The sequence below is a fragment of the Scophthalmus maximus genome, chromosome 7, assembly GCF_022379125.1.
Source record: "Scophthalmus maximus strain ysfricsl-2021 chromosome 7, ASM2237912v1, whole genome shotgun sequence".
Classification (NCBI taxonomy): Eukaryota; Metazoa; Chordata; class Actinopteri; order Pleuronectiformes; family Scophthalmidae; genus Scophthalmus; species Scophthalmus maximus.
Genome location: NC_061521.1, coordinates 7761058 through 7786638, shown reverse-complemented (window position 1 = coordinate 7786638; position 25581 = coordinate 7761058). Strand labels below are relative to the sequence as shown.

The following is a 25581-nucleotide window of genomic DNA, read 5'->3' as shown; positions in this document are numbered from 1 at the left end:
CTGTGTTACTGTCCTCCACTCCTCTGCTGCAATACATCTTGTTCATTAGCCGGCGTGCGTGTGCATAAATCCTTAATAGTTTTCTGCGTGTACCGACCAAAATGTTCCCGTAGGATTTAAAAGCGTCGAATGCATCTTCAGGTGTTGCCTAAATGCTCTTCGATCAATGTGTGTGGCACAGTGAGAAGGGGCGTGACATGCAGCGAAGGCGAAGGGAAACCAGGGATTTTTTTCTTACAGTTCTATTCTTCGTAGCAGCCCGGCCACGTGACGCTCCATGAAGGGAAAATTAAGTCTTACATCGTATGTCTTAAGGTCGAACTTGTTCGGTAACTGGTTTGATTTTTCCATTTTCAAGGAAAAAAGAAAATTCAATTGTTCAGGGTCTTTACATTTAAGAGGTTTCGGACTGCCTCATTGTGACATTGTCTGTGGGCTTTGGGCTCCTGTTTGGAAATGAAACTAATCATTAGTTGTGTCCTCTGTCCAGAGGAGGAACATATTAAATATGTTACCGACATCTGTTCTGAAAAAAAATCTGTCTCTTTATCATCCTCTTCCTTTTGTTCATGCTTTCTTGCATGTCTCTCCTCCCCTCCGCACTTCTCTTTTTTCCCCCTCTCTGGCCCTAAAAGCTTAGTCATTCCGCCAAGGTCGTCCTGCCGTCTGTCCCACTTTGCTACTCCACTCTAAACTGGGACGCCACGATGCGAACATAGCAGGTGGGAGACGGTGGTTCAGCGGCTCAAAGGAACATTTTGTGCCCGTCGGACGATGCAGGCTCAGACCTCGCACGTGGCTCCTCTTGTCATTGCCCTTCACTGTGCTGTGTTGTGTGAAGCAGGCGATTTAATGGAGGTTTGGAAGTTCCATGCACATGTGGTCAAATACTTTGTTTAATATAGAGTCATGTGACATGTCACACAGCAGAAACGATTAGTCGATTAACCGATTAGTCAATCAACAGAAAAATCCTTGTCAACTATTTGATATTTGATCCATTATTTAGGATGTTCATCAAGCAAAAATGATGGACATTTATTGTTTTTCCGGCTCCTCAACTATTAAGATTTTGCTTCTCTCCTCTTTTTTGATGTTTATAAATTGATTATCTTTGGGTTCGGGTTTGTAGGTCGAGCAAAACAAGACATCCGAAGACACACATTTTTCCTGGACATCTTTTTAAATTAGGAAATAGATAAATAAATTAGTATAATTATGAACAGATTAATTAATGTCGACAGTCATCAGTAGTTGCAGCCCTGAAGCAGCTCAGCAACAGTCAGCATTGTTCTTTATTCTCTATTAGGATCCTCATTAGCTGATGTCTGTCTTGTTTTGCTCCATGGACACAAACGATAACAATAAAGATCTGCAGCCGCAGGTAATGAAGTAGTCAGCTCACACACACACACACACACACACACACACACACACACACACAAACCATTGTAAAAGACTCTATAAATACTCCTGGTTAGAGATGCATATAGCCGCACTGACATGGTAACATCATTCATTCATTCATTCATTCATTCATTCATACCTCTTCAGCTTTCCCTGACAGGCAGCAGTTGCCATAGGAGCCAGACTCACTCACTTGCTCTGGAATAAGCAGTTAGTTGGTAACGACAAGGGTCCTTGCTCCACAAAGGTGTTTTTTTTACTATATTTAGTAACTCAGAACCAGCAGGTAAGAAAGATTCTTGTTATATTTCTCTTAATTCTGTAATATGTTTGGCTGTGGAATTTTTTGTTCCCTCTCGTCTTCCTTAAGAAATTTGATGTATTCACTGGCTGGCCTCATGTTAGTTGAGACAATTCCTTTACTTGACATCAGTGGGCAGCTTGAAATATTTGAATGCTATTGAAAATACTCTGGGTGAATTTTTCTCAAGTCAAACCAGGATCAACTCATGCTGAAATTAAGTATTTTAATCGATTCGAGCAACAGGGTATGAAATGGCAACAGTCGGTCAATAAATAGTTCCAATTTCACAGGGTGAAGCTTCGCAAAGGTCAAATCAATTAATTGAGAAAATAATGGGTAGATTGATCAGTAAGGAAAATTATCATATACACCTGCACAGCCAGGAACAAGGAAAACTGATTGGAGAAAGGGACAGTTCGGCATGTACAGTGGACATATAGAAGATAAATAAGGAGCTTCCGCTCATCATTTTTTGGGAAACGTTCTGAACGCTCTGTTTCCTTTGTGGAAGCAGAAGCTCTTTGGTACAATAAGATGAACAGAGCGGCAGCAGCACCACAGTGTCATCTGGAGCACTAATGAAAGCTGCTCATGTAAAACGAGAGAGCGCTCTCATTGGCCCGACGTGAACGAAGGGAAGCGGGCAATTGGCTCGTGGCTCCTGGGTAGCTGCGATGTACAGTAGTTGGCTGTTGTCACGGCGCTGAAAAGCCTCAGCAGGGAGAGTGTGTGCAGACGAGGGTGAGGGTGGATCGGTGACAGTTAGTGTGTGTGTGTGTGTCTGTTGTGTGTCCAAAAGCTCAGGTCAAGGTGAGCACAGTGGGGTTTTAATTTAGTCTGAGCAGTGTGTGAAAGCTCTCACCACTGTGTCTACATGGGTGTGAATGAAGGCTCCGTGAGTCATGACACACTCTGTGCACACACACACACACACACACACACACACACACACACACACACACACACACACACACACACACACACACACACACACACACACACACACACTATAAACTTATGCCCATTCATTTCACTGATCATTTTCAAATTATCAAGTTACAGCATTACTTGGTCGGGTGATCAGTAGCTTATGCAGGCTAATGTGAACAAACTTCAGATAGATACTGATGTATAATCTGGAACAATGAGTTAGTTTGCTGATTTTATGACCCTTGTTGTGCTAAAAGTAGAATTTAAAATTTTGCTGGATTTGTAATTTATGCCGACTGTTCAGCAAAGGTTAGAGTTACTTTAACAACTTTTACAAGTGTTAGTATTCATCAGACGTAGGGCTGCAACAAGAGATAATTTTCACGATCAATGAATCAGTTTTATTTTTATTTTATGTTCTGTCAAAGCAACAGTCGGAAGCTCAAATACATTTGATTTACAAAATAAAGAATCAACATCTTTTTTCTTGGTCCACTGATCTGCTCCGTCGTCCCTAACAGTGGCTTTGGACAATTTTCACTTTCTAAACGGCTCTGCATAGTGTTGACTTCTGGAAACGAGCGTCGGCCCTGCGTTGCGGTCTGTCAACGGAATTGTCTCATCATGTCTTGTCTGTTTCTTTGCTGTGTGAACTGCCTCCTCATCTCCTCTGTGAAAGCCCCCATGCATCATTACTAAACCACACGTGTCACTTCCTGTGTGCACCTGGGGTGTTTCAATGAAAACACAAGGTCATAGCAGCAAAACATAGTCCGCGTAATCATCTCTGATTAGTTCAAATCCTCCTGTTTCAGCCCAGACGTACTGTGATTTAAAACAGGGCAGAATTTTCCTGGACCTTTAATCTGTCAACAGACACACCCACAACCCATAATAAAAAGGTTACTGTTCTCAAACTCCTCGGTTACAGTCATAATCATGGTCAGAGTGAGTAGATGAGATATGGACCGTATTTGCCTCACATATTTTATTTTGCTTAAAAACAGGAATATAGGGCCTGTAGTACCGTTAGTGTGGAAAAAGTCTGATCCAATTCGGTGTCAGCAGCTGTTGCCGTGATGGGAATCTTGGCATGCTGCATGGATGGAATTTGGAGACTTAAGAGGTTTCACACAATGATTTGTCAGGGTTGTGTGTCGACTGAAGAAGCACCAGAAGAGGGCCGAATTCAAGCTTTGGAACATTTGAATAATTAGATTACAACAGACGTGTGTTATTTACCAAAAATGCAATGGTTCCTCGCTTATAACTCTGTCTCCGTTACACTCGCGTGTGAAGTGAACGATCGCGAGAAGCTGGATCGGTTCATTACCGGAGGAAATCTGAAGCTCCCTCCTCTCCGGTCCACCTCTGCCTGACTGACGCTTGATTAGGTGGTCGAGACAGAGCAGCTGCCGCCCGAGAGAAAACAATCAGCGAGTCGCACACAGGCCCCTAAGTGGATTTGGTGGCTGGACGGAGGAAAAGGGAAGAGAAGGGGGGAGGGGAGGCGGTGTCTGCGCCGCATGTCTAGATCTCCTGGTGTGTGTGTGTGTGTGTGTGTGTGTGTGTGTGTGTGTGTGTGTGTGTGTGTGTGTGTGTGTGTGTGTGTGTGTGTGTGTGTGTGTGTGTGTGTGTGTGTGTGTGTGTGTGTGTGTGTGTGTGTGTGTGTGTGTGTGTGTGTGTGTGTGTGTGTGTGTGAGAGATTAGATGTGCCTTTTGTTTTCAAGACGTCTTTGCGTGCGTGCGCGCGCGTGTGTTGCCAGGTCTGCGCAGTGATGTCTTGCCAGCAATGCGTTGGACGCGTTGCGTGCGTTTAAGATGAAACTTTGATGATCCGTGTAGGAAAATCGTTCCAACGACGAATTAATTAGACCCGGTGAAGAAATTTCAACAGCGAGATTGGACATAATCTCCGATGAAGAAAAATGAATAGAAATGTGACGACGTCGACGTGTAGACAGAACGTAACAGGACGAGGACGGATATTGTTTGGGTCGGAACAATGGCGGACTGCCAGAATAGTCCTGGAACATATTGAATGAAGGAATGGCAACATGATGAGGAAGATAAATACATGTACATTAAGAATAATGTTAAAAATGGTCTCAATGTCAGTGATAAACATAATGGTGCGTTTCAATACGTTGAAAATGTGGTTTATTTTTCATTGTATTAACAGCCTTGCTTTTTAAATGTAAAATGTAAATTGTGTTCTTTTGTGGAATGTTTGCAGAAGGCCTTACAGATGTGAAGCACATGTGTGGTACTGCAACTGTTGTGCGTGTCGTTTAATTAGCTCAGTGGGGTCTATCTATCTCTCTATCTGTCCTTCTCTCTTATCTATATGCATGTATATATATATATCTATATACCGTACAGAAACTTTGTACCTTATTGTTTCACTCTTGAAACCTTCTAGGGGCGTGCGGGGCAAAAACCTTGAGCTAAAACCTGGACCCGACGGCTTCGGGTTCTGTTCACACGCGTCTGTCGTCGATTTGAAGTTTCATCACATTCTAATCAGCCGTTGTTGCCGCAGCGCGCAGAGGGCTGTGGCCGCGTTCGTCTCCGTTTTTTCTATTCATCCCCACGTGTGAGTTTGTGGTCGACCTTTTTAAAGGAAGTGGAGAGAGCTATGTCTGCGTTTGTCACTCAGCTCTCGGTCGGTTGAGTGAAGAAAAACGCTCGGCTAATGAGAACAGACTCTGCCGGCAGATATCTAAGAAGTTAACGCAGTTATTTAGAGGGACGGGGAGTTGCCTCCATCAGTCTCTGAGTTCAGTGCAGCAGACTTTCTCCTTCACCGTACATGTTTGAATGCAGCGTGTTGTACACGGCCGTCATGGTGACTTCCTCTACATTACCAGATCCCATCTATACGTGATTTATTGATGAGGGTGTGTTCGTCTTTCTTGTTCCCAGCACGGATTCACACACTTGTCCTTTGTATTATTCATTCATTCTGCGTCGCCATGTGTGTGGAAATCCACAGAATATATCTTTATGTGTGTGTGTGTGTGTGTGTGTGTGTGTGTGTGTGTGTGTATGTGTGTATGATTTCACGATAATGGCCCGAGACAACATGGTTTTGTATAACTTGTGCATGAAGAGGATGATGATAATGATAACGCTTGTGTGTGTGTGTGTGTGTGTGTGTGTGTGTGTGTGTGTGTGTGTGTGTGTGTGTGTGTGTGTGTGTGTGTGTGTGTGTGTGTGTGTGTGTGTGTGTGTGTGTGTGTGCGTGCATGCACCTTCGGCAACACCCAGTTTTTTTCTAAATGTGCCCTGAGGCTCATCCTTGTGGGAGATGTGTTTGGCCTAATGGCTGCATTCTTAGGACTAAATGGAGTGCACCTAATCCACGTCATTGATATCTCCACACATGCACGCACGCATGCACGCACGCACGCACGCACACACACACACACACACACACACACACACACTGACAGACACACACTCATGCGGAGAGCTCATGTCCTCCCTCGGGGCCTCTTTGCAGGAAGCAGAGTGGTGGCCGATGGTGCAGGCGGAGCCTCCGTCACGTTTGCAAATCTTCTCTCTTTAAACTGTCACAGTGAATGTGAAGCGTCGAAATGTTAACGTCCTCGTCAGAAATAGCTGTTGGCCATGAAGCCTCATTACTGCATTAAATGTGCATTCGAGCGTCTCTGACCTCATGCAGTGGGATTTGGCAAACACATATGTGGAACTTGACACCCCCCCCCCCCCCCCCCCCCCCCCCCCTTCTCTTCCTCTTCTCTCTGGCCTCTGACAGAATCTTTTTTTCAGTTGTCTTTTATTTCTCGAGCTGACAGAAAGCAGACATTTGGTCTGCAGGCGACATGAGGGTTTTAAAAACATCCTCTGAGTTGTTTGGAGGGTCAGCTTCAGTCTGGAATCCGAGCACAGCGACTGTGTCACTCCTCTCGTCTCTGTTTCTGTGATATAATCCTCAAGCGGATTCAGCTCTTCTGTGTGATGGTCATATCTAATCTGTACAGGATTGGACTTGGAGGGCAGAGAGGGTGGCTGAGCCAGGGCTGTTGCCATGGTAACCCCAGGACCAGGGATAATCATTGGGTCTGGTTTCAGGAAAAGCATAGCGAGATGTTTTTGAAGGGTTCTCGACTTCATCTCAGCGGAGCTGCTTGAACAGCTGATCTTCACGCCTGGGTATTGTGTGAATGCTCTATTGATACCAGTCCACATTTTATAGGCTACTTTAACTGCAGTACCGATACCAAATTCCAATTTTATTTTCTTTTATTCATCAATTAGAGGAATGTAAAACATACATTTGTAAGAACTCTAGCCCAATGTCAGATGGGATTTGTTCGGTACAGATGATGGATGGATGGATGGATTTCTAAGAACTCTTTACTTAACAAAAGAAGGTATTCCTCTCACATGTTTAAGAAATAGTTGGGGAAGCATCTCGTTCACTTTCTTGATGAGAGCCATATGAGAAGATTGATAGCACCACCATTTATGTATGGCAAGTATGAAGCTGGAGGCAGAGCATAAAGGTGGAGCAGCACAAAGACTGAAAACCTGCCTGCCAGCACCTCCAAACTCATTTACTGATGCATTATATATATATTTTAAATCTGTACAAAAACCAAAATGTAAAAACAATAAGTTACAGTTTTCCAGGTGATAATGTTTTGGACTATTTCCTTGTAGTCTCGAGAATGTCGAACTATTCCTTTCAATGTTCAAGCAGCTGCATAAGAACCGAAGCATGTAAATCCACCACTAAAAAAAACAACCCTAATCCTTATACCCCACCAGGAAAATCTCACGGTTCTGTTTTTTTCCGTGCACATTATTTTTCTTTTTCTCTCATCGCAGCAAACTAAGTGTGAGGAAATCATGTCACGCACAGGAAGCATAGTGTCATTTCAATTTAACCCTTTAAACCAAAGTCTCTGACAAACAAATTATTTTCAACTTAAGTATGAAACCAGTGCACTGAGGTCCAGATGAGTAGAAACCAAAATCAAAGCAGTAGGAAGAAATCAACTCATCAGAAATGATACATGACGTCAGTGTGATATAGGGAACAAATTGTCTCTCTTGAACTTGTAAATGACCACACTACCCCAATGCCCTAATGGCAAAACAGAGATAATTATATGATTTGAGGAAGCACAATTTTGCCGATGCACCTGGACGACACTTGACCTTCACACATGATAATGTCCAATCTTTTGTACAAATCTCTTCAACTTTGGTTTCTGTCAGTGGGACTCGCAACAGAATGTAAGAATGTAAGAGTTCATTTCTGCGCGTGATGATGTTTGGGGTTGGAGTGAGTAGCTGTAACCACCGCCGCTGATCTTGTTGAGGTAAGACCTTGATTTATGAGCCTATTTGGACTCATCATGCGCCAAGGAGCCTTCTGTGTTTCCCCCTCGTAGCCTCCGGGGTGCGAACTGAGCACCGGCGCTGCCGCTTGGCGCGTCACCCATTTTTCAATGATGGGACGCTTTGGAGCGTTCAGTGCCAGGGGTCCTCGCTTAATAACATAATCACACGGCCGCAGAGCGAGAGGATGAGAATCGCTATCAGCTCCACATTCGGCTGCTCGCTTCGGTCGTGTACAGCCCTCAAACTGTAATCTTCAACATGTTTGGTTATAGAATGAACTATTAAGTATCGCAGTTCGGTCACTAGTTCCACTGTTTCTGTGATAATATCGGCCGATACCGATATGTGTGTGAAAGGCTAGCATTGGCAGATATTATCGGTTGCCCGATAATATCGGTTGGGCTCTACAATCTCCCTCACCAAACAAGTGACAGGTACGCTTAGAGCCCGACTGATATTATCGGCCAACTTTAGGTCAAATTAATGTTTTTTCTTAATTCAAGTTCAATTTATTTGCTTGTATTTGTCATTTTTTATTTGTTTTTTTTTATGATAAAGTTAATGGTTAAACGGAAATATCAAGCCTCAATTACATTTCTTTGTCATTTGATAATGACATCATAGAATCATATATAAATATATATATATCGGCCAATGTATCAGTATCGGGAGTCTTGTACTCCCTAATATTGATATCGGCATCAGCCCCCAAAAATCCATATCGGCAGTGGGCTCTTGTAGATTGTATTCAGACGCTGAGCAGTGTGCAGGTGCAGAGGGCTTTGGTGCATCGGAGTGGAGTTGTGTTTAAGACCCATATCATCTAAAAACCCTGGTGTGATTCCAACCAGGGACCTTTGTTTCTTCTGTCAGAAATCTTTGAACGTGGCTCAATGTTTTCTGCAACACTGGTCAGCATCATGTGGCACGGTGCTGCGCTTCCTTGTACATTATGTCGTCGACTTAGCTTTTGTTTTTCCACCGTTCGCTCTGTACATCGCTCTGGAAGATAAAATCATTGCTGCAGCGATAACTTTGCAAAGGGTGTCTTATAGTTTATAGAACTGGATGCGCAGTGTTCTGGTTCATGATAAACCCTTCAAACTGCTGGATGTATGACTATTATAACTGGCCTCCCTGAATGGTATTTCATCATCCCACTGGTGCCTTAAACAGCATGCTCCACCCAAACACCTCATGTGGGGCTGTTTGTGCTCTGCATTATAGCTGGAATAATAAGTTGATTAATCGGTTTGTTGATCTCAATAATTGCCTATACTACTCGCTAATTAATTCAAGTCATTATGTCTAGAAAAAAATGGTGGTATTCTGTTTCATATCGCTGTTCATTGAGTAGCTTTGGGCTTTGAGAAGCTAGAATTGACACTTTGTTTCTATTTTGTAACATTTTGTTGACCCTTCGATTAAACCAGATGAATAATGTAAATAGTTGTTAGTTGCAGCAAATACAAAATACAATTGGGGGAAACGGGAGTATATTTTAAGTTGGGGGGCCTTGGAGGCATTTTGTGATTTCCATGTGCAGATTCTTTCCCCTGTACTGGTATCATGATTCAACAATGCGGACCTTTTCGTGGCTGTGTTGTCTCAGACGACTTAACTTAAGCTTATGTGTACCTTTCTCTTCAGTGGTAGTGTCATTTCCAACGAGGCCCGTGTGTGCTGTAATGACGGGTTGAACCAGCTGTGCAGCCTGCAGAGCCTGGTCATTACCTGCCGTTGCATTCGTCTCTTCTTCTTCTTGTTTTCGGCCCGTCCCCAGTCTGTCCCGACAGCAATGCAGCCCGTCAACAAAGCTTTGAGGTATTTCAGGCCGCCTCACGTGTTCAGGCTCTCGGGTTTCTCTCGATTCTGTGTCTACTGCCCCAAAAGCTCGGAGACACGGGAGTCGGTCGGAGGCACAAGAGGATGTGCTAATCCTTTTAAAACTGACCATCTCAGGAAATGATTCACGTGCAGCAGGCAGAACGCAGAACGCAACACAGGAGCTCTGTGGTTGAAAAACTCTTGAGGTGGAAGTGAAAGTGCCCCGTTCTCCCCTTGCCTCTTGTCACGTCTCACCAGAAAAAAAAAAAGAGGACCTTGAAACATCTTCCTCTTTATCTAATTGAAGACTCATTTCCTTTTGGCATTCGGAGTCTGGGGGGGGGGTTTACTGATGCGGTTCAATGAAAACTGAGAACCGTGATGAAAAAAAAACAAAAAGAAAAACAGGGAACAAGATGATGTGAGTGGCTGCCAATGTACAGAAGCAAAGCCCCCTGTATTGTTACTGTGTCCAGCCGGGTTGAATTTGCTGAAGCACACAGTCTGGTACTCACAATAGGTGGGGTTGAGGCAAACAATACAGGCTTTTCCTCGGAGAATGTCAAACGGACGTTACTCGGAAACTGTACTACCAATGTACCACCACGTAACCAACTTACAGTAATGGCTTTCTCCTTCATGAAACACCCAGGTTGTTATTTTTTTTTTTTTTTATAAAGCTGTCTTCAAAAAGGCACCGCAGGACCTGGTCGAACACGTAGTCACCTTGTGCACATGGCTGCTGCCGAGTCAGAGGTCAAGGCCGAGAGCTTCTCCAACCTCTGCTTTTGGGTGAAGTGTTTACGAGCCTGTAAACACAGCTTGTCAGAGCGCAGACATCTGGTCGGGGGCAAATTCTTCTTATATTTGTCCAGTGATCTCCGATTTTTTGGATGAAGCCCCCCCCTTTTTTAATTTTTTTTTTTTTACAAACGTGAACTGTGCCTCAGGATCAAGGCCCAGACAGCGATAATACTAAACATGGGTATTAGAAATTCCTGTGGTCTTTCATTGAATGTATTTGACCTGTATACTTTAAGTGATGCCTGAATTACTGCACTACAGTAAACAGTCAACCCAGCCATTAATCATAGAACTATGAACTGATTCATACCACCTCCTCCCATTCTGCTCGGTAAAGCATTCTACATCCGACTTGCATGATGAAATGTTCTTGAACCGTACCAGTTGTTTCAAAATTGAAGTCAGCCATTCGTCGTGAGCCCGGTCGACCTTGACGACCCCTGACCGCCGCGCTCGCTCTTCCCCTGTCCTTCTTTGCTGACGATGGAGGACGCGACGGCTCCTCTCCCCGTCACTTGAATGACGCCGCTTCTCATCACCACGTTGCCACGATCGGGCTCATGAGTCACAGCGACAGGAGTCGACCCCGGAGCCTTGTGTCTTCTTCATCTGCTATTCCCATTGATAGACTGCCTATTTTTAATTGAATCATTTTCTTTTTTGTCTTTATCAGCATCTGTTGTAATCTGCGTGTAGCCAGATATTCTAATAACTGTGAAAATGCATTGAAGAGCCACACAGTCTTAATAGGCTACATGTTCCTTCATCGTGATCAACAGCGGTGTAGTTCATTCTAGAACAATGCAGCAACTACTGCAGTTTGGATTTAAGGAGCCTTTTCTCTTATCAGATGTAATTTTCTGACCTGATCACCAGACAGCACATGGATATTGGACTATTCTGCAAAGCCATGGATTCAATTCAGTGACAACACATTCATATTCTTTGTTTGGAAGAAAACCCGCACATTACTTACTGTTTTTCTCAGTGGTTGACTTAGTCTCTTCATGGGAATTGTTTTTTAAAAATCAGCGATCAAGACATTAACCGACTGAGAAAGCCAGTGAGGAAGAAGAGAGTTGTGTGGCCCAGCAGACGGCACAGTGTCATTTCAGATTCCAGTTGTTCTGCAGAAACTTCAAGAGCCACCGTCAAAGGCGGTGCCCAAAAACTTTTGGCCGCAGACGTACAATTCAACTCTCCCTCTGCTGATTGTCAAACAGCATCTCTTCTTTGAGAGACATGGCTCTGGTCATTCATGTGGCGCCCTTGTTTTGCTTGCCTTTGCCTTTTTTTCTGGCTGTGCAGCAGCCAGGCGTCATGTTTCAGGCGCTGCGGACCTCTTCATTTTAAAGCCATTTGGCTCCTTCCACGAAGAATGCTACCACTTTTATGTATTTTTACACACACACAAACACACACACACACGCACACACACACACACACACACACACACACACACACACACACACACTCTAGTGCGTGCATTAGGTGCTGACCTGTTTTGTCCATGCACATGCGTGGCGTGGCGCGTTGTTGACGTGGAGCTGAAGTGACAGACCTGCAGAGAGGAAGTGGCCAAGTGTTCAGGGGGGAACAGTCACTTCACCTGTCACACTGCGCCGCGTGTTTCACAAAGTCTGCTCAGCAAGCGTCGTGGAGGCCCGCACAGCGACGAACCAGATTTTGCGTCTGTATCGGAGAGATTAATCCCCTGCTTTCCGTGCAAACACACGCACGCACGGCACGCATCCCGTCGGCCGTGACATGGTCGTTTTTTATGCGGTGCAGCACTTTGAGGGCCATTATTAGGGCCAGATTCACTGCACTTTGATCTTCCCAAAAAATGCCACGGCCCCGCCATTCATTACAGTACAAAAATTCTGCATGAAGAACTGTTAGTTCAAGCAGTACTCAGCCTGAAACCTCTGGGTAGGAGTGGAAAGTAGCATTGTGGGAAAAAAAAGAAGCTGTTTTGAATTACGGGTGAAAAAGGAATTGCATCCTTTGTAGCCATTTAATCGGTCCTGACATTTTACATCTCGAGACCATTTAGGCACAGCGCAGCTCAGTGAGTAATGCAGTGTTAACTCAGTTCTGTTGTACTGTATGTCCGGAAACAGCTGCTGTTTTGATCTTACTTAATTCCTCCCATTGTCCCCACATCGATGTTTATGATAATGACGTATTTAGCCTAACCTGCCTCGTCCACTTGACAACCAGAGCTCCGCAGTTGGACACAAACATCGGAGTCGATGGGAGCATTGATTATTTGAAAAATGAAAAAATGTGGACGTCTAATGAATGGAACAGAGAGGCCGCTATTGATCGGCGTCCAACAGACACAAATCCCAGCACAGAGGCGCCGGGGCCCCGGCGGGAAACCGAGGTGGAAACCGGAGGATCAATGAGGATGATGGAGCCATTAGTGACACGGTGACCCTGGTGAGCTAGATGGGTTTCTGTAGCATTGTTTGGAAAAGTAGGACTGTTAATATTGGGCAGTGCAGTGGTCGCAGGCCCAGCTGATGGTACGGTACGTCTGTGGTCGGCCCGTTGACATTTCAGACGCGGGTTTTTGCTCTTGTGTGTGTTTTTTGAAGCTCGTCTGTTGTTCCCGCTCACCTCATTAAGTTCTACTCTTTCATTTTCCACAGTTCCAGCGGCGTCCAGTAGTACCTCAGCAGTAACTCCACCGGATAGCGTTCAGCTGACTGTTACCTCGGGAGCCAAAGCTGTGGGTAGATCCTCTCTTGTTCTGCTGCAGAGCTGCCTTTAATGCAAACACACTCGGGGGTGTTTCTGTTGGCCTCACCCAGGTTGTGTGGGAGAGGAATCGAATGCCGAGCTCGTCCTCGGCTCAGACTCACATTTACTTTTATTCTACAGGACAGGAGCTTTTGATATGAAAGCTTAGTTTTTAAGCTCCTGTTTTTTTTTAAACTTTCCTTTTGAAAAAAATACATGTTTCATTCTTGTTTTTGATCGGATTATTTAAGGACATGCTTTTACATAACCACAGTTGTGGTTACGTTCTTGGTCCAGCAGACATGATGGTTATTTCAGCCACACTAGCGGGATGGCTTTAGGAATGACTGGGACAATCAGTCCACAACTTCGATCCGGATGGAAATATCTCTACATTTTGTACAGACATTGGTAGTCCGCTGTGGTGAATTGTTGGCGTTTTGCTATTGTCAGGCAGTGGAAAGCAAATGCATTGACGTAGTGTTTCCCTGTTATTTTAAGGGCACATTATGAAGAACATTTTGCTTGTTACACACAGATAATCGGTTTGTGTGCGAAGGGGAAAGCTTTCTCTTTGCAGAGAAAGCGTTCTCTCTTACTCTCCGGCAAATCCGCCCTCACAACAACAAAGCCAATGAGGTGCAGGCAAACCTGGCTTTTAAACGGGAGACTGCACTCTGATTGGTCCATAGCATGTTACCCACCAAGCACACCCATGATTGGTTTAGTTCAACCTTCGTGAACCACATGCCTGGTGCAGCAACATTTTTTCTCACTCTGATCTCACCATATATAAGAAATCATTATTCCTCAATGCATCAAAATGAGATCATTGGTCCGACTGTGCTGGACTGTCTGAAAGACTGACTTTGAATCACAATGTCTCTTCGAGGCAGGTAAAAAACCCCCCATAATAATCACATCATTGTGCTGATTCTAACCAGGAACCTTTTCTAGAATGGCGTCATCCGCAAATGTTTTATCAGAAACAGACACATGATGCTTGAGCGGTCACACGGAATATAACACAGTGAACGTGGAAGCAAACCACCCAGACAGGAGCAGGCCGTCTTGTCTGTCCCGGGCACCGTTTCTGTCGGTCAGACTAAACATCAGGCAAAAAAGGCCTGCAGCAGGACACACCCCACCGCCCTGCAGGGAGGTCGACATCTTCTCTCCGCTCGCAGGCTCGGATCAATAACGACTCGCTGCTCATCACTTACAGAGTTATCTGCTCTCTCCTGGGGGTTTGTTAGCTGCATCATGACAGAGAGCAAGCATAGAGCCAGATAAAACTCTCTCTTTAGTTATTTCAGTTTACTCATATTCACATGATGATATAAGGCTTAATGAATGAATTGATTATTAATATATTTATTTTATAGATACTGTTTGCCTATGCTCAAAATAACATTTCATCATCAACACAATCACAATAAAGCACAAAAACATGGAAAATAAAATAAGAAAAATGAATTAATTGCTTGACTAATGGTTGAGGGTCTAGAAAGAAACGAAGTGGTTCATTTGGAGAAAATATGAGCAAATTATTAGGTTAAATTGGTCTGATGAAATGTTGCTGAGTAACACATTCATCTTTTGTGTCGATATTTTGCTTTTGATATTTTGTAAAAACACTGAAGATCTAAAGTTGGTTATATAGCTAAAAAAAATAAGTGAGAGGGAAAGAAGAAGTTTATTATTATTATTATCATTATTATTATTAAGAGACGGAAGAGAAAGATTTTTGAAATAGAAAAACCCAATGATGAAGATCAGTCCCAGTGATTTGTTCACATCAAAGGGATAACACAAAAAGCAAACCCTTATTTCCCTTTAACACCTTCTACTCAAGATATTGTAATAAAACCAAATAATATCACTTTGAGAGCACGCGATTTACATACCACAGAAATTAACCCCAATCGGCATGTTACCATGGCAACAGATGCTCAGAGGTTGTCTGATTGTATAGTGAGGAGGGGGTCTACTAATCAATACAGCTCCCAGCCGTGACAGTGATGCTCTCTTAGTGTGTGTGTGTGTGTGTGTGTGTTAAAAACATGACGCAGTCGCAGAACCACTTCTCCATCCTCTAAAACGCAGAGGTTGGGGGGTGACATCATCTCGACACGCACTTTTCTCCTGGCACCGCACGCACGCACGCACACACACACACACACACACACACACACACACACACACACACACACACACACACACACACACACACACACAGAGAAATCCTCTCCTCTTTCATTTCCTTTGCTCTCTTCCTTTTCCTCTCATCATCTTCTCCATCCCCGTCTCCTTTGTCTTCTTATTGCTCCTCGTTTAATCGGGTCGAACAAGGGAAAAGACGCAAAATAGGGAAAACAGGAGGATTCAAGCAGCATTGCAGTGAAGAAGTCATCATATTCATTTTCTGATGACTCTACAGTGTGAAATTTTGTATAAATTTACTGCGTCTTCTCTGTCTTCTTTTTTTCTTAACGTGAAATGTTTTATTTATTCATGAGGGAAAGTGTTGCAGCGTCTGGTCCAATCTGAGGTCCAGAGCACGATGGGAACATTTATAAAAATAATAATCTGACTGCACTGAGTGTTTTTTTGAGCAACTATGTGCATGCATTTTTTCCCCTTTTCGTATTAGCACACACGCGCGCGCGCACGCACGCCTCAGAGAGCTGCACTGAATGACTCGGCACTCTGTCTGTCTCTGTGTACGCAAGTTTCTCTGACGGATTTTTCTGGCAGATGTTTGTGTCTGTGTGGGCTCAGTTCCTGTGAGCTCTGCTGGCCTGCTGGAATTCAGGAATTCACAAACACACACACACACACACACACACACACACACACACTGAGCGTCATTTATTTTTTATTTACTTACTATTTGATTTTAACCGTTAACTTTCCAGGGAAAATTGCGCTCTCCGCCTAACATTAACACATGAAGTGAACTTGTGAGACCTGAGCTCCTCTAGATGATGATAAGTAGCAATTCACACTTCTAATGTCACAGAAATAATAAAAATATGTTCATAGATTCTAATTAATTTTTAGATTCTGTCTGTATCTGCTGTCAATAATGCCTGTCACATTATTGATCAGGAGTCATGTGCAGGGTGCTTTTCGTTCTTAATTCTGGCTCATAAGCTCCTCTCATGCGTTGTTTTGTGCCCTGGTGCATAATTATTGGATTCGGTGTGCAGCGAATCTCAGCAATCGGCTTGAGCGCTTTCAACGCGGGGCAATTTTGTCATGCGATGGTAAACGAACTATGAAAGATAATTAGTTACAAAACAAAAAAACTGCCCGGAATTTTTCCAGTGAGTAGTGAGCTTTGTATTCTTTCATTCTCTTTCCGTCTCCTCCCTGTGAACGTCGCAGTGTAATTGAACCCCTTTTTAAGTAAACGCTGCAGCAGCTCGACCTTAAAGGCTCAATGTGCTTTAAACCGACTCACTTTGGAATTTACCCTTTGATATCCCCACCACAACACCACGCCCATTTGTTTGTATATGATCAGGCCACACTTTTTATAAATCCCGCAGTAACTGTGTTTGCACGTTTCCATTCAGTGAGCTATACATGTAGATTTATATATCTGGACTCTGGAGATACATCAAGGGGGCTCGGATCTTTATTTTGCTGGGTTGCAGGTTCAAATCTCGCATCAGATGATGTGGGACACAACTTTGTATTAGCAGGTATCAATTTCTGACCTTCAAAATGTAAAAACTTTTGCAGAATGAAAAAAAAAGAAAGGGAACCGTAGCGAGATTTGAAGTGATTGGAGTCTCTGTTTTGGTTATTTAAGCCAAACCGGTTGAAAAAAACTGAAACAAAAACCCAGATGAAAACTGGGTCGGAAATGACTAACAGGCTCTGATGAAACTAGCTCTATCATAGATCTTTCTTTCATTTTCAATTCACGGGAGGATGACGGGACGTGTTTGTCCGATGTAAATGAGCGGCCAGCGATGGGGAGTGAGCCTACAGAGAGTTGAGATACGCTCGTCATCCTGAAATGACCTTTTCCTGATGAGTGATCAGGGGTGAGAGTGGGTCTGGAGAGAGAGAAAGATTTGATGTTCAAACTGTAAACCAAACAAACAAGCTGTAGTTTAACCTAGTCGTTCTATTCCACTCGTAATAACCCTTAGTTTGATGAAAGTACAGTACAAGCCTCCTATTTAGGGTGAAGAAGAGAACGCACCCCACCTGTGTTGTAAGATTCGGGTCAAGTCACGTGAACGTGTGTGTGTGTGTGTGTGTGTGTGTGTGTGTGTGTGTGTGTGTGTGTGTGTGTGTGTGTGTGCGTGCGTGCGTGCGTGCGTGCGTGCGTGCGTGCGTGTGTGTGTCGAGGAATGCTGAGGTTTGGTGTTTATTGCTCTTGTACTGGTGAGAACCGACTGTGGGAGAGGAGGGGGTGTGACTGTTTACCAGCCAGACTCCGAAAAGACCTGCAAGACCAGCTGAGCTCCTCGTCTGTGTTTAATATCCTGGATGTCTTTCCCGTCCCAGGCTCTGTGCTTTTGTATGATCGTAAAAGCTCCCTGTCTCCTCGAATGCATTTTTCTTTTTTCTTTTTTAGAAGCACAGTAATTTACTGCGTGTTTGCCGCAGTAAAATATCAGCTTTTATTCCAGTTCCGTGCCAAAGGTGTAGCAGCAGTGAAAGATGAGAAACATACCTAGCTCTTCACACGGGTCCGTGGAAGAGAAAACATCCATCCGTCCGTAGCGATTATCCTTTGAGGCAGGGGTCCACCTGGACAGGTCACCGGTCGCAAACAACCTTTCACACCTACTGTACCTGTGTGTCTTTGGACTGTGGGAGGAAGTCCAATTTAAATCTAAAATCTTTCCGTTCAATATCAAATCAAAGATTTCCAGCAATTAACCACTGAGCCATTGGAACTAAACTCAGGAACAACAAAAAAGAGTCAGTATTGTGTTATCCTGAGAACTTGGTAACACAATTTATAAACCAACAGAAAACAAAGAGGAGGCATTGATCATGAGGCTGTGAAGTAATGACTTTTATTTCTTTAACTCTTTTTTTCATCTTGGACATATGAAAGAATGAAATGAACAGTAAAATATGAAGTATGCACATGTAGCAGCGTCATCACTCAATGCAGATTAGGTAAAACACAATAAGTTGTCCAGTCAGCAAAGCAAAATTTGGCCAGTTGTGTAGAAATTCACAGCAACCTAACCCTTACCCTCGTTTCTCAGAAATCAGAAGTGGAACTCAACGTGTGTTCTTACCATTATGTCGATCATTGAGTCTTTTCTTTGGAAGTTCTTTCATTTATCCTAAAGTCAAATATCCAAGACTTTACGGTTGAGATTGGTCAGACTCATAACATTCTTGATTCTTATTTTTCAACAGTTCCATACTTAGACTGAACTGAAACAAATTTTGTAATATTTTATTCTTCTTGTATTATTTTGCTATGAAAACCAAAAATCCAAACTTCTGCTCAGTAGAAATGTTTACAGCTTCTTTTTACCAGTATTTCCAAAGACTGTTATCGTCCATAATGTTCAGTCTGAGTCGGAAGACAGTAAAGACTAACATTGGTCATATTTCATGCAGAAGGTGACAGACATCCGCCTCATCGCCGCCTCTTGGTCGTTCTTCCTATCGTCTCCTCTCGTCCTCTATCTATGCGCCCGGCTTTCATCACTGCACGGGTTCATTCGTCATCGTTGAAACTCCCGTCAGCTATCGCGTTTTTGCGGTAATGCTGAACATGCAGTAATGAGGTCACATCCATCCGCTGTGCTCGACGTGTCTCTGAGCCGTCCGGTTCCTTCCTGAGTGGCTTCACTCCATGCAGCTGTTTGAGGAAATGCCAGACTTTTTTGTTTTTCATCTTCCCCAGAAAAAGGAAAAAAGAAATTAGGCCAGCTTCATAGCTCCACCTCATGCGATTTGTCAGAGACTCAGCTGGAATGTAACCTTGGCTCCTCACTCTGAACTTTGACCCCTGAGGACTATCCATCAGTCCCCACCCCTGATCGCCCGGAGGCTTCGACACAGCTCCCAGCACCTCCTGATGCTGCCCCTCATGCTGCTTCATAAACTCTCTGCGGCCAAAGAGGATCATTTTCTCCAAACTGCTCTGGAGATTTGTTGTCCAGGGATTTTCTTGCTCCTCTCAGATGAGAAGGGTGGTGTCAGTCCAACTCGGGGTTACAGCTTTCTAGGCAACAATGCAGCCAAGGAAGAATTATAGTAGCTGTATATCTATTTGGGGGGGTGGGGGACGTCATTACCCGAAGTAGGGATTTGACTTGCCATGCTCGCCTTTAAACTTGTAATCCGCAATATCCTTTTTATTTTGGTAACATCTGTGGTGTTTTTGAATTCTATTTCCCAGAGAGCATTTGTGTTTCAGAGTAACCTGTACTGTAATGCCTTTTTTATGCTGGTAAGATTTCAATAAGTGCAGATCTACTCACCACTTCCGGTTCTTTCTAAAATAGATTCATCTGTTTATCTGTTTAGAAAAACTGCTGGTTGTCTATCAATCAGTGATAAGAAGACGGGAACAATCATAGTGGAACTGATTTGCTTATAGGCCGACTGTGAATTTTATTTTTTATTTACCTTCTCTTTCTTCATCTTTATCCTGACACCTATCCCCTTGTTTAGGGTTTTATTTGAGAATACATACTGTAGCCAACTGTATATATATCTCCTTATTGTTCTGTGCTTTAGCTCGTATCTGGTCGAGTGTGGTGAAACATAGGAACAATAACCGTTTGGTACTTCCTCACACTCCTTCTGAGACCGTATCTGTGTCTGTCACTCCTTCTCATCGTGACAGTAGTTTGTCCTCCGCCCCCCCAGCGGCTAACGTCTGAGCAGTGACACGAGGACATGTCGACCGCTGTCGTAAGTCACTATAGTTTCCATCTTAATGACTCGCTGAACGGGACCGACAGCCGAGAACGGCCTGCTGCAGAGAAACGAGACGAAGCAAACCAGAGAGCTGAATAGAAGGCTGCCGCAGCTGGATTTCCATATCAAAACTGAAAAGGCCTGCGGCGGAAATGTGTGGGCACATGGTCAGGGGTCGTGCAGCAGTGGAGTTCTATTAACATTTCAAGAAGCGCTTGCGTTTTTAATTGTGTTTACCTTCACTCAAAATCAGGAAAATATGAAATCTGTGTGTCTGAAGCCAATGTGTTGCCAACACAACACTGGAGGTCACGGTCGAGATACTGTTTGGCTGAACAGTTGGTGGTTTGTATTTTTTGATCTTTACCCTGATGATCCCTGCACTGTAACTCTGCTGTGAGAGGCTGTTGGCTGTGATGCACGTTGTTCCAATTGTTTTCACGTGGATAGGGAGTCTTAGCAAAAAAAACGCTAATTCACATTGTTTCAAGATTCAAACCGAATTCAAATTAAATTTTTCATTTTGTTTAGTTGTTCGTTCGTCGGTCAATCCATCGTTTATTATATCTCACACTCCTCTGATAAGATTTTTAATAATTCTGCGGTGTTGAGTCGTCGGAACGGTCTTTTTGTCATTTGTTTTCCATTTTTCTTCTTTCCAGCCAAAACGAAACCACCAGACAGCGAGAACGGACCATGAAAACTGGTCGCATTTACATTTCTGCATAATGGACGTGAAACTCTGACCGCTTGCCCGTTTGAGCAGCTCATTAGTGTCCCAGCGAGCGACTGCATCCGTGGCGGAGGGCGGGGCGCTTTCGAGTCTGGCGTACACTCCCTCTCATCTCTGTCTGTTCCTCCGCTCTGTCTTCTCTGCCCCAGCTCCGTCTTTCATCTTGCACAGTTCGCCTCTTTGTTTCTCGCAGATACCCACAGCTGTCCCTTGCCCCTCTCTCTCTCTCTCCCTCTCGCTCGCCGGCTCTGTCTGGCGGTGGTGTGCGCCTGCAGACTGATGTAGGTCGTCAGGATCAGTCCAGACAGCAGGAGGGAGAGGAGGGTCTGTCTGGGGCGCCGAAAGGACAACCGGCTGCCTCGTCCTCTCCCTGCTCTCCCGTCCCCTACTGTATCTGTCCAGCACATGCACTTAGCCGAGGGGTTATCCAGAAAAAATCAGAGAGACTCGGGATTCGAAGAACAATAGTGGTTGCGTTTTGTTGGAAATATTGTAGATGTGTGTTTGCTGAAGGAGCCTTTATTCTTTCTATTTGCATTATGGCACACTGTTATCTGCCAAGTAGAAAAAAATTTGAATTGAGATCTGAACCGGGAGAGTAAGAAGGAAATAGTCGAAATTTAATGATGTGATGTTTGTCTATGTTTGTGTTGGCAATGAATACTCAGGGAACAGTAAGAAAGAGACAGATGCGCCATGAGACAGATGAAGCCTGGTAGAAAACCAGTCGAAAGAATAAAAAAAACCAAGAAGACATGATGAGAAGCAGTGACTCAGAAAAGACAAATCACTGATTGGAAATGTGAAAGGGCGACTGGGAGAGATCAGTTTTTCCTTAGTTTTTAGTTTCTGTTTTTAAAATGTTGGTCTTCTGTAGATTCTCATCCTCTCCTCTTGTGGTTTTACACATAGTGATATTGATTCATCTGTGTGCAAAATTCACTGTTGGTCATTGTCTGGTATTGGAATTTTGTATTTTCATGCAGACTGGTGTCCAGCAAATCAAAACGCAAATCAAATTACATTTTCTGTATTTATAACTAGAGTCGAATACGCTACTATCGCCTTAACACAAACAGCAGACCATGCAAAAGTCAGTGCCAAGTTCCTAATACTACTCCCGTCACCAGATAAATTGAATAGAAAACACTGTCAGTGATGCCCGAAACAAACATAGCAATTATACAAACGTTACTCCATACTGTATATATACCAGTATACCTTCTGGGATATCTGGGAGAATATATACATAGTTTTGACATCAGTTATTTCAAACAACTGTTTTGGCATTTAAAGAACTAATAACATTTGATATTTGCAGTATTCTATTCCAAAATGAGATAACAACTACTTGCAGATTTTTACTTGATGATTTGTATTGGAAGCTTTTACTGCTGCGAACGTTGTCTCATCTAAACAACTTTACCCAGTTTAGTTATATTGCATTCTGGCCAGGGTAGGCAGTAGTTGATCATACTATCATTTGAATATGATTCACCAATTTACATTGTTATCATGGTATAAGCTATAAGCACTGTAGCTATAGATATATCTCATGGTTCGTGTTTTTGCATTGTAATCATCGACATATTTAGCATTCTTTTCCACGTCACATTTGAAGCTTTGAAGTCTGTGGACAAATTGGACTGTGTGTGAGTGTGTGTGGGTGTGTGGGTGTGCATGCTTGTGTGTGTGTGTGTGTGTGGGGGGGGGGGGGGGGGGGGGGGGAGGGGGGAGATTGAAGAAATGGAAAATTGAGTTCTGTGTCCACTATCAACAGGGAAGTGCTGAATTACACCATTGTACTCTCATTACAGCCACTTTTGTGTGGGATGTGGCAGCTGTTAATCTTGGCACACGGCTGGAGTCTTTGGATTATCACATGAGTGCGCACACACACACTCGCACACACAGGGTATGTGGCTCTGATAAGCTGTGGCCAGTAGCCTTTCAATTCATGAAGCAGCTACTGTTCCTCATTGTTTTCAATAGCTATCACTTGTGTCCCTCTGACCCTGTCTCATGCTCTTCTTTTGTGGCGATTCCGGTAGTTGTTCCATTTACGATCCGACACAAAAAGGCCAATTGAGTCGGCCCGCTCTGTCATGGGACAGATGAAATTGCTACGACTCTACTGACCCCGTTGAAACTCAATGTACTGGAAATGCCAGGCGCTTTGATGACATGGAGTGATCTCTCAAACTACTAATTTTTCCTTTGAACCTTTGATTTTCTGTTGATTTGGCACCATGTTTTTAATACTCTGTACTCTCTCTCCATTTCTGTCACTGTCCAGTTGGGATGTCCTGAGTCAGTCCTCCGGGCCCAGAGAGCGGTGTGCTGATGGGACCTGCTGCGCCACCATGAGCTTACAAGATGGCGGCTGCAGCTACGCCAGCAGCGCCAACATGGCCACCGCCAGTGGCAGCATGCGGCGGCGCCTGGAGGACCAGGAATTCACCCTCCGCGTCTACCCGGGCGCCCTGGCTGAGGGCACCATCTATTGCCCTGTCGGCGCCCGCAAGAACACCACAGCTGCTGAAGCCATCGAGTGCCTCATTGAGCGGTTGCACCTGGAGCGTACCAAATGCTACGTGTTGGCCGAGGTGAAGGAGTTTGGTGGGGAGGAGTGGATCCTGAACCCTGGCGACTGCCCCGTCCAGCGGATGATGTTATGGCCGCGAACTGCGCTGGAGAATCGCAGCGGCCTGGGCAGCGGCGAGGACTACCGCTTCCTCCTGCGGGAGAAGAACCTAGATGGATCCATTCACTATGGGGGCAGCTTGCAAATGTGGTTGCGGGTGACGGAGGAGCGTCGGCGCATGGTAGAACGGGGTTTCCTACCCCAGCCCGCAGGGAGCAATCCTCCGTCTGACCTTTGCGCTCTCCCAGAGCTAACAGAGCGCGCCATTTTGGAAAGCCTCCGTGCACGTTTCCGCCAGGAGAAGATCTACACGTACATTGGGAGTATTCTTATCGTGATTAACCCGTTCCAGTTTCTGCCCATCTACAATCCTAAATATGTCAAATTGTACGACAACCACGCACTGGGGAAGCTGGAGCCCCACATTTACGCTGTGGCGGATGTGGCGTATCATGCCATGCTGCAGCGAAGAAAGAACCAGTGCATAGTCATTTCTGGTGAAAGTGGGTCAGGGAAGACCCAGAGCACCAACTTCCTCATTCATCACCTGACTGCACTCAGCCAGAAGGGGTTCGCCAGTGGGGTGGAGCAGATCATCCTGGGAGCCGGGCCTGTATTAGAGGTAAGAAGCTGACAGCACCTGCAGTATGGAAAGCCTTATCTCTGAAATTCAGATAGAAACCTTCCAAATCTTTGGTGAATGTTGCATGGTGAGGACCCTGAAGTCTTTCAACCTTTCGTTGTTGTTCCATTTATTCGCTCTTTGGTTGCCTTCCACCTGATTGTCTATAATGAGTTTAAATCCAGCCCAGTTCAGTCTACTGACTGTAGAAATCTTCCGAGAAAACTTTTCATTAACTCTGGAACTTAACCTGCAGTTTCAACTCGTCGAAATTCCGTTCCTGGTCGATAATTCCTGCCCCTCTATTTGGCAAACAGGAAAGCCTAATTGATGGGCAACTTTAAAGTTTCTGATTTACAGTAGTTCCGGATTTTTTTCCTGAGCGTACTTACTTCCTGGGACCATCTGGTGAAAAAGAGACAATATTTAACCCTTTAAAACCTGAATACGAGTTCAGTCTGAGACAAGTGTTCGGCACCTAAGACTTAGTTCTTCTCGAGACAAAGATTGTCCTGTGTCTCGTGTATTGTGATAAATTTAAGCAACTATGGCATAGCTGCATTTAAAACTGAAGCAAGCTCAAACCAAGATGAATATAATTCATAGGTTGTGTATCAGACACCCTGTTTTGTAGCAACAAAGTATCAAAAGCCTGATGAAATCTGAGGACAGGAAAGCAGGTTATTTCTCTGATGGTGGAATGTCAGTTTATGAGACGAGGCATGAGATGGATTATAGAAAATGTCCTTCTGTAACTGGAATGCCGCCGCGTGCAGAGAAACCTATATATAGACCTGAATTTACCACATATGACTCATCTGTAGTGCCCAAAATCTCCATTGAAGGGAGGGGAAACCCTAATGGAATGTTGCCTAATCCGCCCTGGATTATAATTCAATAATAGATTAAAGAAAAATCATTGGGAATTTCGTGTGTGTTTAAACTGATCTGTCAAGTGCACTATGTTCTCTTCAGCCTGATAAGTCTGTGAGCCTCTGAGGACTTTGTTGTTTTCTGGCTGCCATTTTGTTCCGCGGCTCGCTGCTTCCTGTCAGGACGTATGGGAATGTCGTGTCAGCACGCAGCTGTGCATGTTGACACCATGTGGGTCCCATGTGGAGGTCTGTACAGTGAAATGAGGCCGTTGTACGGACAGTTGGAATATATGGTCTGTCATCTGGAAAACATGAATCACCCTTTTAGACCTCCTCGCTGATCTGGGGAGGAAACCTGTGACTGCAGCTGCTTGCTCTTTAGCGATGTAAATT

General features: G+C 44.2%; 1 protein-coding gene across 14 annotated transcripts in view; it reads left to right on the top strand.

Annotated features, from left to right (window-relative positions):
* LOC118314679 (unconventional myosin-IXAa-like) overlaps positions 1 to 25581 on the top strand; it is a 138706-nt gene that overhangs the window by 9387 nt on the left and 103738 nt on the right. For 13 of the 14 annotated variants that reach the window (XM_047333550.1, XM_047333557.1, XM_047333549.1 and 10 more), the window contains exon 2: positions 23344 to 24313. In XM_047333550.1, coding sequence (XP_047189506.1) covers positions 23411 to 24313 — 903 coding nt within the window. In that variant the 5' untranslated portion in view covers positions 23344 to 23410. Of the gene's footprint in view, positions 1 to 13305; positions 13386 to 23343; positions 24314 to 25581 lie in introns of all 14 variants that reach the window. The other variant, XM_047333546.1, reaches the window with a different exon arrangement.